The following is a 13609-nucleotide window of genomic DNA, read 5'->3' on the forward strand; positions in this document are numbered from 1 at the left end:
CCTTCCCCATGGGGAGCAGGGCTGGCAGGAAACCTCTGCACTTTTCAAGCCTTGCATGTAACAACCCAGTCATGCCCCTGGTCATTCCCCATCTGTGCTTCTTCCAGCTCCCACCCACCCACCAACAACGACAGCTGCCCTTGAGCATTTCACCGTCAACTTCACCATCACCAACCTGCCCTACACTTCTGACCTGGAGAATCCTGACTCGGCCAAGTTCAGAGCTACAAGAAGGGTTATGAACAGCCTGGTAAGTCAACCATCAGTGGGACATACTCATGTCCTCACTCTACTCATCAAGTTCAATGGAGTGCAGAGAGCTGCTCATGGCTTAACTGGGAAATGTCTTCCCTTTGCAGCTGGACCGCCTGCTGAAGGACAGCAGCATTGGCCCTGTTTTCCAAGGATGTGAAACAACAGGCTTCAGGTATGGGTTTCACCACAGTGTCCCTTGGCAAGCCCCTCCATCATAAATGGATCTGGCATGCTCATGTTCACCTCTTTCCTGAGGCAGGACCTTCCAACTAATGCTCTTCTGTCCAAAGACCTTCTCACAGATTTCCATCATTCTTACACATTCTCCTCAAAGCCTATAATCTCATCTCAAGGTGCTCCTCATGGTCAAACCATGAGAAGGCTTCTGGTCTGGCCTTGATTACTTGTTTCTGAACGGACCTGGAGCATTAGAGAAGGTGGAGAGGAGGAACAGAAAAAGAAACAGCCATATTTTGGGAAGGCAGAGCTTGCATTCCAACTTAGAAATGGCAAAGGCAGGTCCAACAGCTGCCCCTGAAGGAAGCATGAGGCGAGGAGGATTTCTGAGGGAGGTCCCTGTGTTTTTCAGGCCGGGCAGTGACAGGGACCAGACCCGGGTGGACGCCGTGTGCACCTACAGCAAGGAGCCCTGGGCTGCACCTTTGGACAGGGTGGGGCTGTACCACCAAGTGAGCAACAAGACCAGAGGCATCACCCAGCTGGGCCCCTACAGCCTGGACAAGGACAGCCTCTACGTCAACGGTGACCGCCGCTCCTCCCTCGGCCTCCTCTGCTCCCCCATGGCAGCCCTGCCCCAGTGCTGCCCCTTGCCCAGCCCCAGCTCCTGACCCTCTGTCTCTCTCTTTCCCCAGGATACAACGAGCAGCCAGTGCTGACCAGTGAGTACCTTGAGGGAGGAGGATGGGATCCCAAAACAGCAAGTGTCACACTGTGGTCTTCTGTAAGGCAGAGGAATCTTGGGGCTGGGGCATGAGATCCTGGGGACATGGGGATCCTCTCATCCTTCCCCTTATGGAGCAGGGCTGGCACGAAATGTCTGCACTTGTCTAGCCAGGGCTGTAATAACCTCCTCTTTGCTCCTTGTCATTCTTCATCTGTGCTTCTTCCAGCTCCCACTCAGGCGCCAACAACGACAGCTGCTTCCCTTGAGCGTTTCACTGTCAACTTCACCATCACCAACCTGCCCTACACTTCTGACCTGGAGAATCCTGACTCGGCCAAGTTCAGAGCTACAAGAAGGGTTATGAACACCCTGGTAAGGCAAACATCACTTGGAAATTGTCTTACCATCCCTGGGCCCTCTATACTTGGAGAGTGCACAGTGAGATTGCCGTGCTCTAATTGGTAAACCTCTTCCCTCGCCAGCTCGACCGCCTGCTGAAGGACAGCAGCATTGGCCCTGCTTTCCAAGGATGTGAAGCAACAGACTTCAGGTATGAGTGGCCCTCCAATGTGCCCTTGCAGGGCCCTCACTTATGTAAGAGAACCAGTCATGGTCATGTTTTCCTCCTTTATGAAGCAAGGGCATTCTATGTCCTTCCCAGGAACTTTCTCCTGTTGTAACTCTCTCTTCTATTTCCCCCTCATCTGCTACATTCTACTGTTTGGGTGGTGAAGACCCAATCCCAAGGTGACTCAAAAGTCCTTCCAGGCCCTCTCTTTCATGAACATGTCCAGACTGATCATGAAGCTGGAGAAGGGTTTACTGAAACCAAGAACACACTTGAATATTTTGGGAAGGCAATTCTTGCATTTCAACTCAGAAATGCCAGCATGGCAGTTTCAAGCCCAGCCTTGAGAGGAGATGTGCAGAGGATGATTTCTGAGGGAGGTCGCTGTGTTTTGTAGGCCGGGCAGTGACAGGGACCAGACCCGGGTGGACGCCGTGTGCACCTACAGCAAGGAGCCCTGGGCTGCACCTTTGGACAGGGTGGGGCTGTACCACCAAGTGAGCAACAAGACCAGAGGCATCACCCAGCTGGGCCCCTACAGCCTGGACAAGGACAGCCTCTACGTCAACGGTGACCAGCACTCCTCCCTCGGCCTCCTCTGCTCCCCCATGGCAGCCCTGCCCCAGTGCTGCCCCTTGCCCAGCCCCAGCTCCTGACCCTCTGTCTCTCTCTTTCCCCAGGATACAACGAGCAGCCAGTGCTGACCAGTGAGTACCTTGCAGGACTGGGATGGGATCTGAAGGCAGCAACTGCCACACTGGGGTTTTCTTGAGGAAATTGGTGGTTGGGGGCCTGGGGCATGAGATCCTGGGGACATGGGGATCCTCTCATCCTTCCCCTTATGGAGCAGGGCTGGCACGAAATGTCTGCACTTGTCTAGCCAGGGCTGTAATAACCTCCTCTGTGCCCCATGTCACTCCCCATCTGTGCTTCTTCCAGCTCCCACTCAGGCGCCAACAACGACAGCTGCTTCCCTTGAGCGTTTCACTGTCAACTTCACCATCACCAACCTGCCCTACACTTCTGACCTGGAGAATCCTGACTCAGCCAAGTTCAAAGCTTCTCGGAGAGTTATGAACACTCTGGTAAGCAGACCAGCACAGGGAAATTGTCACCCTCTCTGAGCCTTTAGTGCTGGAAGAGTGCGCCTTGAGATTGCCATGCCCTTACTGGGAAACCTCTTCCCTTTGCAGCTCGACCACCTGCTGAAGGACAGCAGCATTGGCCCTGCTTTCCAAGGATGTGAAGCAACAGACTTCAGGTATGAGTGGCCCTCCAATGTCCCTTTGCAGTGCCATCACATAAGACATAAGAGAACCAGTCATGGTCATGTTCTTCTCTTTCATGGAGTAAGGAAATTCTCTGTCCTTCTCAGGACCTTTCCCCTGTTGTACATCTCTCTTATATTTCCTCCTCACATGCTACACTCCCCTATTTGGGTTCTAATGACCCAATTCCAAGGTGACTCAAAAGTCCTTCCAGGCCCTCACTTTCATGACGATGTACAGACGGATAATGATGCTGGAGAAGAGTTTACCAACATCAAGAAGACACTGTAATTAGTGGAAGGCAAAGCTTGCATTTCAACTCAGAAATAACCAAGGGCAGTTTCAAGCCCATCTTTGAGTGAAAACAGGCAGAGGAGGATGCTCAGGGAGGTCGCTGTGTTTTTCAGGCCGGGCAGTGACAGGGACCAGACCCGGGTGGACGCCGTGTGCACCTACAGCAAGGAGCCCTGGGCTGCGCCTTTGGACAGGGTGGGGCTGTACCACCAAGTGAGCAACAAGACCAGAGGCATCACCCAGCTGGGCCCCTACAGCCTGGACAAGGACAGCCTCTACGTCAACGGTGACCGCCGCTCCTCCCTCGGCCTCCTCTGCTCCCCCATGGCAGCCCTGCCCCAGTGCTGCCCCTTGCCCAGCCCCAGCTCCTGACCCTCTGTCTCTCTCTTTCCCCAGGATACAACGAGCAGCCAGTGCTGACCAGTGAGTACCTTGCAGGACTGGGATGGGATCTGAAGGCAGCAACTGCCACATTGGGGTTTTCTTGAGGAAAGTGGGGGTTGGGGGCCTGCGGCATGAGATCCTGGGGACATGGGGATCCTCTCATCCTTCCCCTTATGGAGCAGGGCTGGCACGAAATGTCTGCACTTGTCTAGCCAGGGTTGTAATAACCTCCTCTTTGCCCCATGTCACTCCCCATCTGTGCTTCTTCCAGCTACCACCCAACCACCACCACCAACGACAGCTGCTTCCCTCGAGCGTTTCACTGTCAACTTCACCATCACCAACCTGCCCTACACTTCTGACCTGGAGAATCCTGACTCGGCCAAGTTCAGAGCTACACAAAGGGTTATGAACAGCCTGGTAAGTCAACCATCAGTGGGACATATTCATGTCCTCACTGTACTCATCAAGTTCAATGGAGTGCAGAGAGCTGCTCATGGCTTAACTGGGAAATGTCTTCCCTTTGCAGCTGGACCGCCTGCTGAAGGACAGCAGCATTGGCCCTGTTTTCCAAGGATGTGAAACAACAAGCTTCAGGTATGGGTTCCAGCACAGTGTCCCTTGGCAAGCCCCTCCATCATAAATGGATCTGGCATGCTCATGTTCACCTCTTTCCTGAGGCAGGACCTTCCAACTAATGCTCTTCTGTCCAAAGACCTTCTCACAGATTTCCATCATTCTTACACATTCTCCTCAAAGCTTATAATCTCATCTCAAGGTGCTTCTCATGGTCAAACCATGAGAAGGCTTCTGGTCTGGCCTTGATTACTTGTTTCTGAAAGGACCTGGAGCATTAGAGAAGGGGGAGAGCAGGAACAGAAAAAGAAACAGCCATATTTTGGGAAGGCAGAGCTTGCATTCCAACTTAGAAATGGCAAAGGCAGGTCCAACAGCTGCCCCTGAAGGAAGCATGAGGCGAGGAGGATTTCTGAGGGAGGTCGCTGTGTTTTGCAGGCCGGGCAGTGACAGGGACCAGACCCGGGTGGACGCCGTGTGCACCTACAGCAAGGAGCCCTGGGCTGCACCTTTGGACAGGGTGGGGCTGTACCACCAAGTGAGCAACAAGACCAGAGGCATCACCCAGCTGGGCCCCTACAGCCTGGACAAGGACAGCCTCTACGTCAACGGTGACTGCCGCTCCTCCTCTGCTTCCTCTGCTCCCCCATGGCAGCCCTGCCCCAGTGCTGCCCCTTGCCCAGCCCCAGCTCCTGACCCTCTGTCTCTCTCTTTCCCCAGGATACAACGAGCCACCAGTGCTGATCTGTGAGTAACTGGCAGGAGCGGGAAGGGATCACAACACAGCAAGTGCCACACTGGGGTCTTTAATGGATAGAGTAGTCTGGGGCTGGGGCTTGAGGTCTTGATGGGGACCTTGCAAGTCTTCCATGTGGGGAGAGGGCTACTTGGAGACTTTTGCTGTCATCTAGCCAGACCTGTAACCACCAAGTCTTAGCCCCATGTCACTCCCCATCTGTGCTTCTTCCAGCTACCACCCAACCGCCACCACCAACGACAGCTGCTGCCCTTGAGCGTTTCACCGTCAACTTCACCATCACCAACCTGCCCTACATTTCTGACCTGGAGAATCCTGGCTCGGCCAAGTTCAGAGCTACAAGAAGGGTTATGAACATGCTGGTAAGTCAACCATCATTTGGACATACTCATGTCCCCACTGTGCTCATCAGCTTGGAGGGAGGACAGACAGCTGTTCATGGCTTAACTGGACTACCTCTTCCCTTGGCAGCTGGACCGCCTGCTGAAGGACAGCAGCATTGGCCCTGTTTTCCAAGGTTGTGAAACAACAGACTTCAGGTATGGGTCATGATTAGCTGTCCCTGCAGGACCCCTGGTCATATGCATAGGCTGTCTGAGATCTCTTGTCTGTTGGTGCCCACCCTATGGGTTGGCACCTCCCCCTTGATGCCCTCCTTCCTCAGAGTATCCCGTCTTCCGATGCTCTTTCTTCCACATTCTCATATTGTTGTCTTAGTCGACTCTCCAGTCCTCAGTGAAAAACCAGAAAAGATCAATTATCCAGTCTTGAAGGGAGAATGTGCACAGGAGGGTGCTCAGGGAGGTCGCTGTGTTTTTCAGGCCGGGCAGTGACAGGGACCAGACCCGGGTGGACGCCGTGTGCACCTACAGCAAGGAGCCCTGGGCTGCACCTTTGGACAGGGTGGGGCTGTACCACCAAGTGAGCAACAAGACCAGAGGCATCACCCAGCTGGGCCCCTACAGCCTGGACAAGGACAGCCTCTACGTCAACGGTGACCGCCGCTCCTCCCTCGGCCTCCTCTGCTCCCCCATGGCAGCCCTGCCCCAGGGCTGCCCCTTGCCCAGCCCCAGCTCCTGACCCTCTGTCTCTCTCTTTTCCTAGGATACAACGAGCCACCAGTGCTGATCTGTGAGTACCTTGCAAGAGCCGGATGTCTTCATCAGGCAGGAAGTGCCTCAAATTGGTCTTCTCAGTTGTGGTCGAGGCTGGGGCCTGGCACATGAAATCCTAGAGAAATGGGGAGGCTCACTGCCATTCCACATGGAGAATACAGCTGGCAGGGACCTTTTGTGTTTGATCAAACATAGTCTGGACATTCCAGCTCTTGACTCTTTTCCTTCTCTATCTGTGCTTCTTCCAGCTCCCACACATTCACCAACAACAACAGCTGCTGCCCTTGAACATTTCACTGTCAACTTCACCATCACCAACCTGCCCTACACTTCTGACCTGAAGAACCCTGACTCGGCCAAATTCAGGGCTACTCAAAGGTCTATGAACAACCAGGTAAGCGAAACATTAGTGGGACATACTCTTGTCCCAACTGTACTAATCAGTTTGGAGGGACTGCAGACAGCTGTTCATAGCTTAACTGGGAAATGTTTTCCCTTGGCAGCTTGACCGCCTGCTGAAGGACAGCAGCATTGGCCCTGTTTTCCAAGGATGTGAAACAACAGACTTCAGGTATGAGTTGAACCGGTGTTCCTTTGCAAGAACCTCTCTCATAAAGGGGCCAGTCATACTTGTGTGTGTTCTCCCCTTTTAGGGAAGCCAGATCTTGTCTCTAATGCACTCCTCCCCCAGGAACCTCTCTGTGATACCCTCTCTCTTAGACAATCTCCTGATTACAGAGCTCTCAACCTTCCGATGGTGAAGGCCATACCCCAAGATTAGTGTAAAATCCTTTTAGGCCCTCTTCCTCTGGAAAAGACTCAAGGCACTAGTGAGGTTGTAGAGCAGTCTTAACCCGTCAGACAGACAAAGATTTTGGGAAGGTGGACCTCCCATTCCCATGCAATGATGGCCATGGCAATCCATGAGTTGAGACTTGAAGGGAAAACATGCAGAGGGTGCTCAGGGAGGTCCCTGTGTTTTTCAGGCCGGGCAGTGACAGGGACCAGACCCGGGTGGACGCCGTGTGCACCTACAGCAAGGAGCCCTGGGCTGCACCTTTGGACAGGGTGGGGCTGTACCACCAAGTGAGCAACAAGACCAGAGGCATCACCCAGCTGGGCCCCTACAGCCTGGACAAGGACAGCCTCTACGTCAACGGTGACCGCCGCTCCTCCCTCGGCCTCCTCTGCTCCCCCATGGCAGCCCTGCCCCAGTGCTGCCCCTTGCCCAGCCCCAGCTCCTGACCCTCTGTCTCTCTCTTTCCCCAGGATACAACGAGCAGCTAGAGCTGACCAGTGAGTAACTGGCAGGAGCGGGAAGGGATCACAACACAGCAAGTGCCACACTGGGGTCTTTAATGGATAGAGTAGTCTGGGGCTGGGGCTTGAGGTCTTGATGGGGACCTTGCAAGTCTTCCATGTGGGGAGAGGGCTACTTGGAGACTTTTGCTGTCATCTAGCCAGACCTGTAACCACCAAGTCTTAGCCCCATGTCACTCCCCATCTGTGCTTCTTCCAGCCACCACCCAACCGCCACCACCAACGACAGCTGCTGCCCTTGAGCGTTTCACCGTCAACTTCACCATCACCAACCTGCCCTACATTTCTGACCTGGAGAATCCTGGCTCGGCCCGGTTCAGAGCTACACAAAGGGTTATGAACATGCTGGTAAGTCAACCATCATTTGGACATACTCATGTCCCCACTGTGCTCATCAGCTTGGAGGGAGGACAGACAGCTGTTCATGGCTTAACTGGACTACCTCTTCCCTTGGTAGCTGGACCGCCTGCTGAAGGACAGCAGCATTGGCCCTGTTTTCCAAGGATGTGAAACAACAGGCTTCAGGTATGGGTCATGATTAGCTGTCCCTGCAGGACCCCTGGTCATATGCATAGGCTGTCTGAGATCTCTTGTCTGTTGGTGCCCACCCTATGGGCTGGCACCTCCCCCTTGATGCCCTCCTTCCTCAGAGTATCCCCTGTCTTCCCATGCTCTTTCTTCCACATGCTCATATTGTTGTCTTAGTCGACTCTCCAGTCCTCAGTGAAAAACCAGAAAAGATCAATTATCCAGTCTTGAAGGGAGAATGTGCAGAGGAGGGTGCTCAGGGAGGTTGCTGTGTTTTTCAGGCCGGGCAGTGACAGGGACCAGACCCGGGTGGACGCCGTGTGCACCTACAGCAAGGAGCCCTGGGCTGCACCTTTGGACAGGGTGGGGCTGTACCACCAAGTGAGCAACAAGACCAGAGGCATCACCCAGCTGGGCCCCTACAGCCTGGACAAGGACAGCCTCTACGTCAACGGTGACCGCCGCTCCTCCCTCGGCCTCCTCTGCTCCCCCATGGCAGCCCTGCCCCAGTGCTGCCCCTTGCCCAGCCCCAGCTCCTGACCCTCTGTCTCTCTCTTTCCCCAGGATACAACGAGCCACCAGTGCTGATCTGTGAGTACCCTGCAGGTCTGGGATGGGATCTGAGGGCATCAAGTGATGTGTGGGGCTCTTCCCTCAGGCAGTGGAGGTTGAGGGCCTGGGATCCTAGATAAAGGCAGGGATCCTGCCAGTCTTTGTCCAAGGAGACAAGGGCTACCAGGTGACCTCTGCACTTGATCAGGCAGATCCCTGACACCTTGGGTCTTTCCCATTGTCACTTCAAATATGTCCTTTTTTCCAGCTCCCACCCACCCACCAACAACGACAGCTGCCGCCCTCGAGCCTTTCACCGTCAACTTCACCATCACCAACCTGCCCTACACTTCTGACCTGGAGAATCCTGACTCGGCCAGGTTCAGAGCTACACGAAGGGTTATGAACATGCTGGTAGGTGAACCACCACTGGAACATTGCTGTACCCCCCGCTGACTTTATCAGCTTGGAGGGAGCACAGACAGATGGTCATATCTTAACTGGGAAACCTATTCCCTTGGCAGCTGGACCGCCTGCTGAAGGACAGCAGCATTGGCCCTGTTTTCCAAGGATGTGAAACAACAGACTTCAGGTATGGGTCATGGTCAACTGTCTCTGCAGGACCCCTGGTCATATGCATAGGCTGGCAAAAATCCACTGTCTCTTGGTGCCCAACTTATGGCCATGCAGCTCCCACTTGATGCCCTCCTTCCTCAGTGTATTCCTTCTCTTCCAATGCTTCGCCTCCCACATGCTCATAGTGTTATCTTAGTTGACTCTCAAGTCTTCCCTGGAAAAACCAGAAAAGCTCAATAATCCAGTCATGAAGGAAGAAAGTGCAGAGGAGGTTGCTCAGGGAGGTCCCTGTGTTTTTCAGGCCGGGCAGTGACAGGGACCAGACCCGGGTGGACGCCGTGTGCACCTACAGCAAGGAGCCCTGGGCTGCACCTTTGGACAGGGTGGGGCTGTACCACCAAGTGAGCAACAAGACCAGAGGCATCACCCAGCTGGGCCCCTACAGCCTGGACAAGGACAGCCTCTACGTCAATGGTGACCGCCGCTCCTCCCTCGGCCTCCTCTGCTCCCCCATGGCAGCCCTGCCCCAGGGCTGCCCCTTGCCCAGCCCCAGCTCCTGACCCTCTGTCTCTCTCTTTCCCCAGGATACAACGAGCAGCCAGTGCTGACCAGTGAGTACCTTGAAGGATCGGGAGGAGATCTGAGGGAAGCAAGTGCCACACTATGGTTTTCTTGAGGACAGTGGCAGTTGGGGGCTGGGGCTTGAAATCCTGGGGACATGGGGTGCTTCCAAGCCTTTGCCTTGGAGAGGCGGCCTGCCTGGAGACCTCTGTACTCATCCAGCCAGAGCTCTACCAATCAAGATTTTCCAATTTGTAATTTCCCAACTGTGCTTCCTCCAGCTCCATCCCATGCAACAACCACAGCTGCAGGTCTTGAGCATTTCACCATCAACTTCACCATCACCAACCTGCCCTACACTTCTGACCTGGAGAATCCTGACTCAGCCAAGTTCAGAGCTTCTCGGAGGGTTATGAACACCCTGGTAAGCAGACCATCACTGGGAAATTGTCATTCCCTCCCTGATATCTGTAACTTGGAGAGCGTGCAGTGAGAGTGCCATGCCCTAAAACTGGTAAATCTCTTCCCTTGTCAGCTTGACCGGCTGCTAAAGAAAAGCAGCATTGGCCCTGCTTTCCAAGGATGTGAAGCAACAGACTTCAGGTATGAGTGGCCCTCCAGTGTCCCTTTGCAGTGTCTTTGCTTACATAAGGGAACTATTCGTGGTCGTGTTCTTGCTTTTTTCTGGAGCAAGGACATTTTCTGTTCTTCCCAGGGTCTTTCTCCTGTTTTACCTCTCTCTTATATCTCCCCCTCATTTGCTGCACTCTTCTCTTTGGCTGCTGAAGGCACAATCCCAAGCTGACTCAAAAGTCCTTCTAAGCCCTCTCTTTCATTAACATGTGCAGACTGATGCTGAAGCTGGAGAACAATGTCCAGACACCAAGAGAAACTGAAATATTGGGATGGCAAAGCTTGCATTCCAACTCCAAAATAACCATGGCAGTTTCAAGCCCAGCGTTAAGAGCAAATCAGGCAGAGGAGGGTGCTCAGGGAGGTGGCTGTGTTTTTCAGGCCGGGCAGTGACAGGGACCAGACCCGGGTGGACGCCGTGTGCACCTACAGCAAGGAGCCCTGGGCTGCACCTTTGGACAGGGTGGGGCTGTACCACCAAGTGAGCAACAAGACCAGAGGCATCACCCAGCTGGGCCCCTACAGCCTGGACAAGGACAGCCTCTACGTCAACGGTGACCGCCGCTCCTCCCTCGGCCTCCTCTGCTCCCCCATGGCAGCCCTGCCCCAGGGCTGCCCCTTGCCCAGCCCCAGCTCCTGACCCTCTGTCTCTCTCTTTCCCCAGGGTACAATGAGCCACCAGTGCTGATCTGTGAGTACCTTGCTGGTCTGGGAGGGGATCTGAGGGCAGCAAGTGATGTGTTGGGGTCTTCCCTCAGGCAGTGGAGGTTGAGGGCCTGGGATCCTAGATAAAGGCAGGGATCCTGCCAGTCTTTGTCCAAGGAGACAAGGGCTATCAGGTGACCTCTGCACTTGATCAGGCAGATCCCTGACACCTTGGGTCTTTCCCATTGTCACTTCAAATGTGTCCTTTTTTCCAGCTCCCACCCACCCACCAACAACGACAGCTGCTGCCCTCGAGCCTTTCACCGTCAACTTCACCATCACCAACCTGCCCTACACTTCTGACCTGGAGAATCCTGACTCGGCCAAGTTCAGAGCTACACGAAGGGTTATGAACATGCTGGTAGGTGAACCACCACTGGAACATTGCTGTACCCCCGCTGGCTTTATCAGCTTGGAGGGAGCACAGACAGATGGTCATATCTTAACTGGGAAACCTATTCCATTGGCAGCTGGACCGCCTGCTGAAGGACAGCAGCATTGGCCCTGTTTTCCAAGGATGTGGGACAACAGACTTCAGGTATGTGTTGCACCCCAGTGCCATTTGCAAGGCCCTCTCTCATAAAGGGACCAGTCACACTTGTGTGTGTTCCCCTCTTTTATGAAAGCCAGATTTCTCTCCAAGGCACTCCTGCCAAAGGAACCTCTCCGTGATACCCTCTTTCTTAGACAATCTCACTACAGAACTCTCATCTTGGAATGGTGAAGGCCCAACCAGGAGATTAGTGTGAACTCGTTTTAGGCCCTCTTCCTCCAGAAAAGAATCAAGGTTCTAGTGAGGTTGTAGAGCAGTCTCAACCTATCAGACAGACACATATTTTGGGAAGGTGGACCTCCGATTCCCATGCAATGATGGCCATGGCAGTCCCTTGTTTAAGCCCTGAAGGGAGAATGTGCAGAGGAGGGTGCACAGGGAGGGTGCTCAGGGAGTTCTAGTGAGGTTGTAGAGCAGTCTCAACCTATCAGACAGACACATATTTTGGGAAGGTGGACCTCCCATTCCCATGCAATGATGGCCATGGCAGTCCCTTGTTTAAGCCCTGAATGAAGAAAGTGCAGAGGAGGGTGCTCAGGGAGGTGGCTGTGTTTTTCAGGCCGGGCAGTGACAGGGACCAGACCCGGGTGGACGCCGTGTGCACCTACAGCAAGGAGCCCTGGGCTGCACCTTTGGACAGGGTGGGGCTGTACCACCAAGTGAGCAACAAGACCAGAGGCATCACCCAGCTGGGCCCCTACAGCCTGGACAAGGACAGCCTCTACGTCAACGGTGACCGCCGCTCCTCCCTTGGCCTCCTCTGCTCTCCCATGGCAGCTCTGCCCCAGTGCTGCCCCTTGCCCAGCCCCAGCTTCTGACCCTCTGTCTCTCTCTTTTCCCAGGATACAACGAGCAGCCAGTGCTGACCAGTGAGTACCTTGCAGGTCTGGGATGGGATCTGAGGGAGGCAAGTGCCACTATGGTTTTCTTGAGGACAGTGGCAGTTGGGGGCTGGGGCTTGAAATCCTGGGGACATGGGGTGCTTCCAAGCCTTTGCCTTGGAGAGGCGGCCTGCCTGGAGACCTCTGTACTCATCCAGCCAGAGCTCTACCAATCAAGATTTTCCAATTTGTAATTTCCCAACTGTGCTTCCTCCAGCTCCATCCCATGCAACAACCACAGCTGCAGGTCTTGAGCATTTCACCATCAACTTCACCATCACCAACCTGCCCTACACTTCTGACCTGGAGAATCCTGACTCAGCCAAGTTCAGAGCTTCTCGGAGGGTTATGAACACCCTGGTAAGCAGACCATCACTGGGAAATTGTCATTCCCTCCCTGATATCTGTAACATGGAGAGTGTGCAGTGAGAGTGCCATGCCCTAAAACTGGTAAATCTCTTCCCTTGTCAGCTTGACCGGCTGCTAAAGAAAAGCAGCATTGGCCCTGCTTTCCAAGGATGTGAAGCAACAGACTTCAGGTATGAGTGGCCCTCCAGTGTCCCTTTGCAGTGTCTTTGCTTACATAAGGGAACTATTCGTGGTCGTGTTCTTGCTTTTTTCTGGAGCAAGGACATTTTCTGTTCTTCCCAGGGTCTTTCTCCTGTTTTACCTCTCTCTTATATCTCCCCCTCATTTGCTGCACTCTTCTCTTTGGCTGCTGAAGGCACAATCCCAAGCTGACTCAAAAGTCCTTCTAAGCCCTCTCTTTCATTAACATGTGCAGACTGATGCTGAAGCTGGAGAACAGTGTCCAGACACCAAGAGAAACTGAAATATTGGGAAGGCAAAGCTTGCATTCCAACTCCAAAATAACCATGGCAGTTTCAAGCCCAGCCTTAAGAGCAAATCAGGCAGAGGAGGGTGCTCAGGGAGGTGGCTGTGTTTTTCAGGCCGGGCAGTGACAGGGACCAGACCCGGGTGGACGCCGTGTGCACCTACAGCAAGGAGCCCTGGGCTGCACCTTTGGACAGGGTGGGGCTGTACCACCAAGTGAGCAACAAGACCAGAGGCATCACCCAGCTGGGCCCCTACAGCCTGGACAAGGACAGCCTCTACGTCAACGGTGACTGCCGCTCCTCCCTCGGCCTCCTCTGCTTTCCCATGGCAGCCCTGCCCCAG

At 54.2% G+C, this 13609-nt stretch overlaps 1 protein-coding gene across 22 annotated transcripts in view; it reads left to right on the top strand.

The window, feature by feature from the left end:
• The window catches only part of MUC16 (mucin 16, cell surface associated), a 71906-nt gene that overhangs the window by 43196 nt on the left and 15101 nt on the right, over positions 1–13609 (top strand). For 7 of the 22 annotated variants that reach the window (XM_059870113.1, XM_059870115.1, XM_059870121.1 and 4 more), the window contains 43 exons: positions 108–250; positions 360–427; positions 845–1017; positions 1128–1154; positions 1386–1531; positions 1642–1709; positions 2125–2297; positions 2408–2434; positions 2667–2812; positions 2921–2988; positions 3403–3575; positions 3686–3712; positions 3945–4093; positions 4203–4270; positions 4688–4860; positions 4970–4996; positions 5220–5368; positions 5478–5545; positions 5828–6000; positions 6111–6137; positions 6370–6515; positions 6625–6692; positions 7108–7280; positions 7391–7417; positions 7641–7789; positions 7899–7966; positions 8251–8423; positions 8534–8560; positions 8790–8935; positions 9046–9113; positions 9399–9571; positions 9682–9708; positions 9940–10082; positions 10194–10261; positions 10673–10845; positions 10956–10982; positions 11212–11357; positions 11467–11534; positions 12109–12281; positions 12392–12418; positions 12648–12790; positions 12902–12969; positions 13381–13553. In XM_059870113.1, coding sequence (XP_059726096.1) covers positions 108–250; positions 360–427; positions 845–1017; positions 1128–1154; positions 1386–1531; positions 1642–1709; positions 2125–2297; positions 2408–2434; positions 2667–2812; positions 2921–2988; positions 3403–3575; positions 3686–3712; positions 3945–4093; positions 4203–4270; positions 4688–4860; positions 4970–4996; positions 5220–5368; positions 5478–5545; positions 5828–6000; positions 6111–6137; positions 6370–6515; positions 6625–6692; positions 7108–7280; positions 7391–7417; positions 7641–7789; positions 7899–7966; positions 8251–8423; positions 8534–8560; positions 8790–8935; positions 9046–9113; positions 9399–9571; positions 9682–9708; positions 9940–10082; positions 10194–10261; positions 10673–10845; positions 10956–10982; positions 11212–11357; positions 11467–11534; positions 12109–12281; positions 12392–12418; positions 12648–12790; positions 12902–12969; positions 13381–13553 — 4527 coding nt within the window. The remainder of the gene's footprint in view (positions 1–107; positions 251–359; positions 428–844; positions 1018–1127; positions 1155–1385; positions 1532–1641; positions 1710–2124; positions 2298–2407; positions 2435–2666; positions 2813–2920; positions 2989–3402; positions 3576–3685; positions 3713–3944; positions 4094–4202; positions 4271–4687; positions 4861–4969; positions 4997–5219; positions 5369–5477; positions 5546–5827; positions 6001–6110; positions 6138–6369; positions 6516–6624; positions 6693–7107; positions 7281–7390; positions 7418–7640; positions 7790–7898; positions 7967–8250; positions 8424–8533; positions 8561–8789; positions 8936–9045; positions 9114–9398; positions 9572–9681; positions 9709–9939; positions 10083–10193; positions 10262–10672; positions 10846–10955; positions 10983–11211; positions 11358–11466; positions 11535–12108; positions 12282–12391; positions 12419–12647; positions 12791–12901; positions 12970–13380; positions 13554–13609) is intronic. The other 15 variants (XM_059870130.1, XM_059870127.1, XM_059870112.1 and 12 more) reach the window with 14 other exon arrangements.

The sequence above is a fragment of the Haemorhous mexicanus genome, chromosome 29 (genome assembly GCF_027477595.1).
Source record: "Haemorhous mexicanus isolate bHaeMex1 chromosome 29, bHaeMex1.pri, whole genome shotgun sequence".
NCBI lineage: Eukaryota > Metazoa > Chordata > Aves > Passeriformes > Fringillidae > Haemorhous > Haemorhous mexicanus.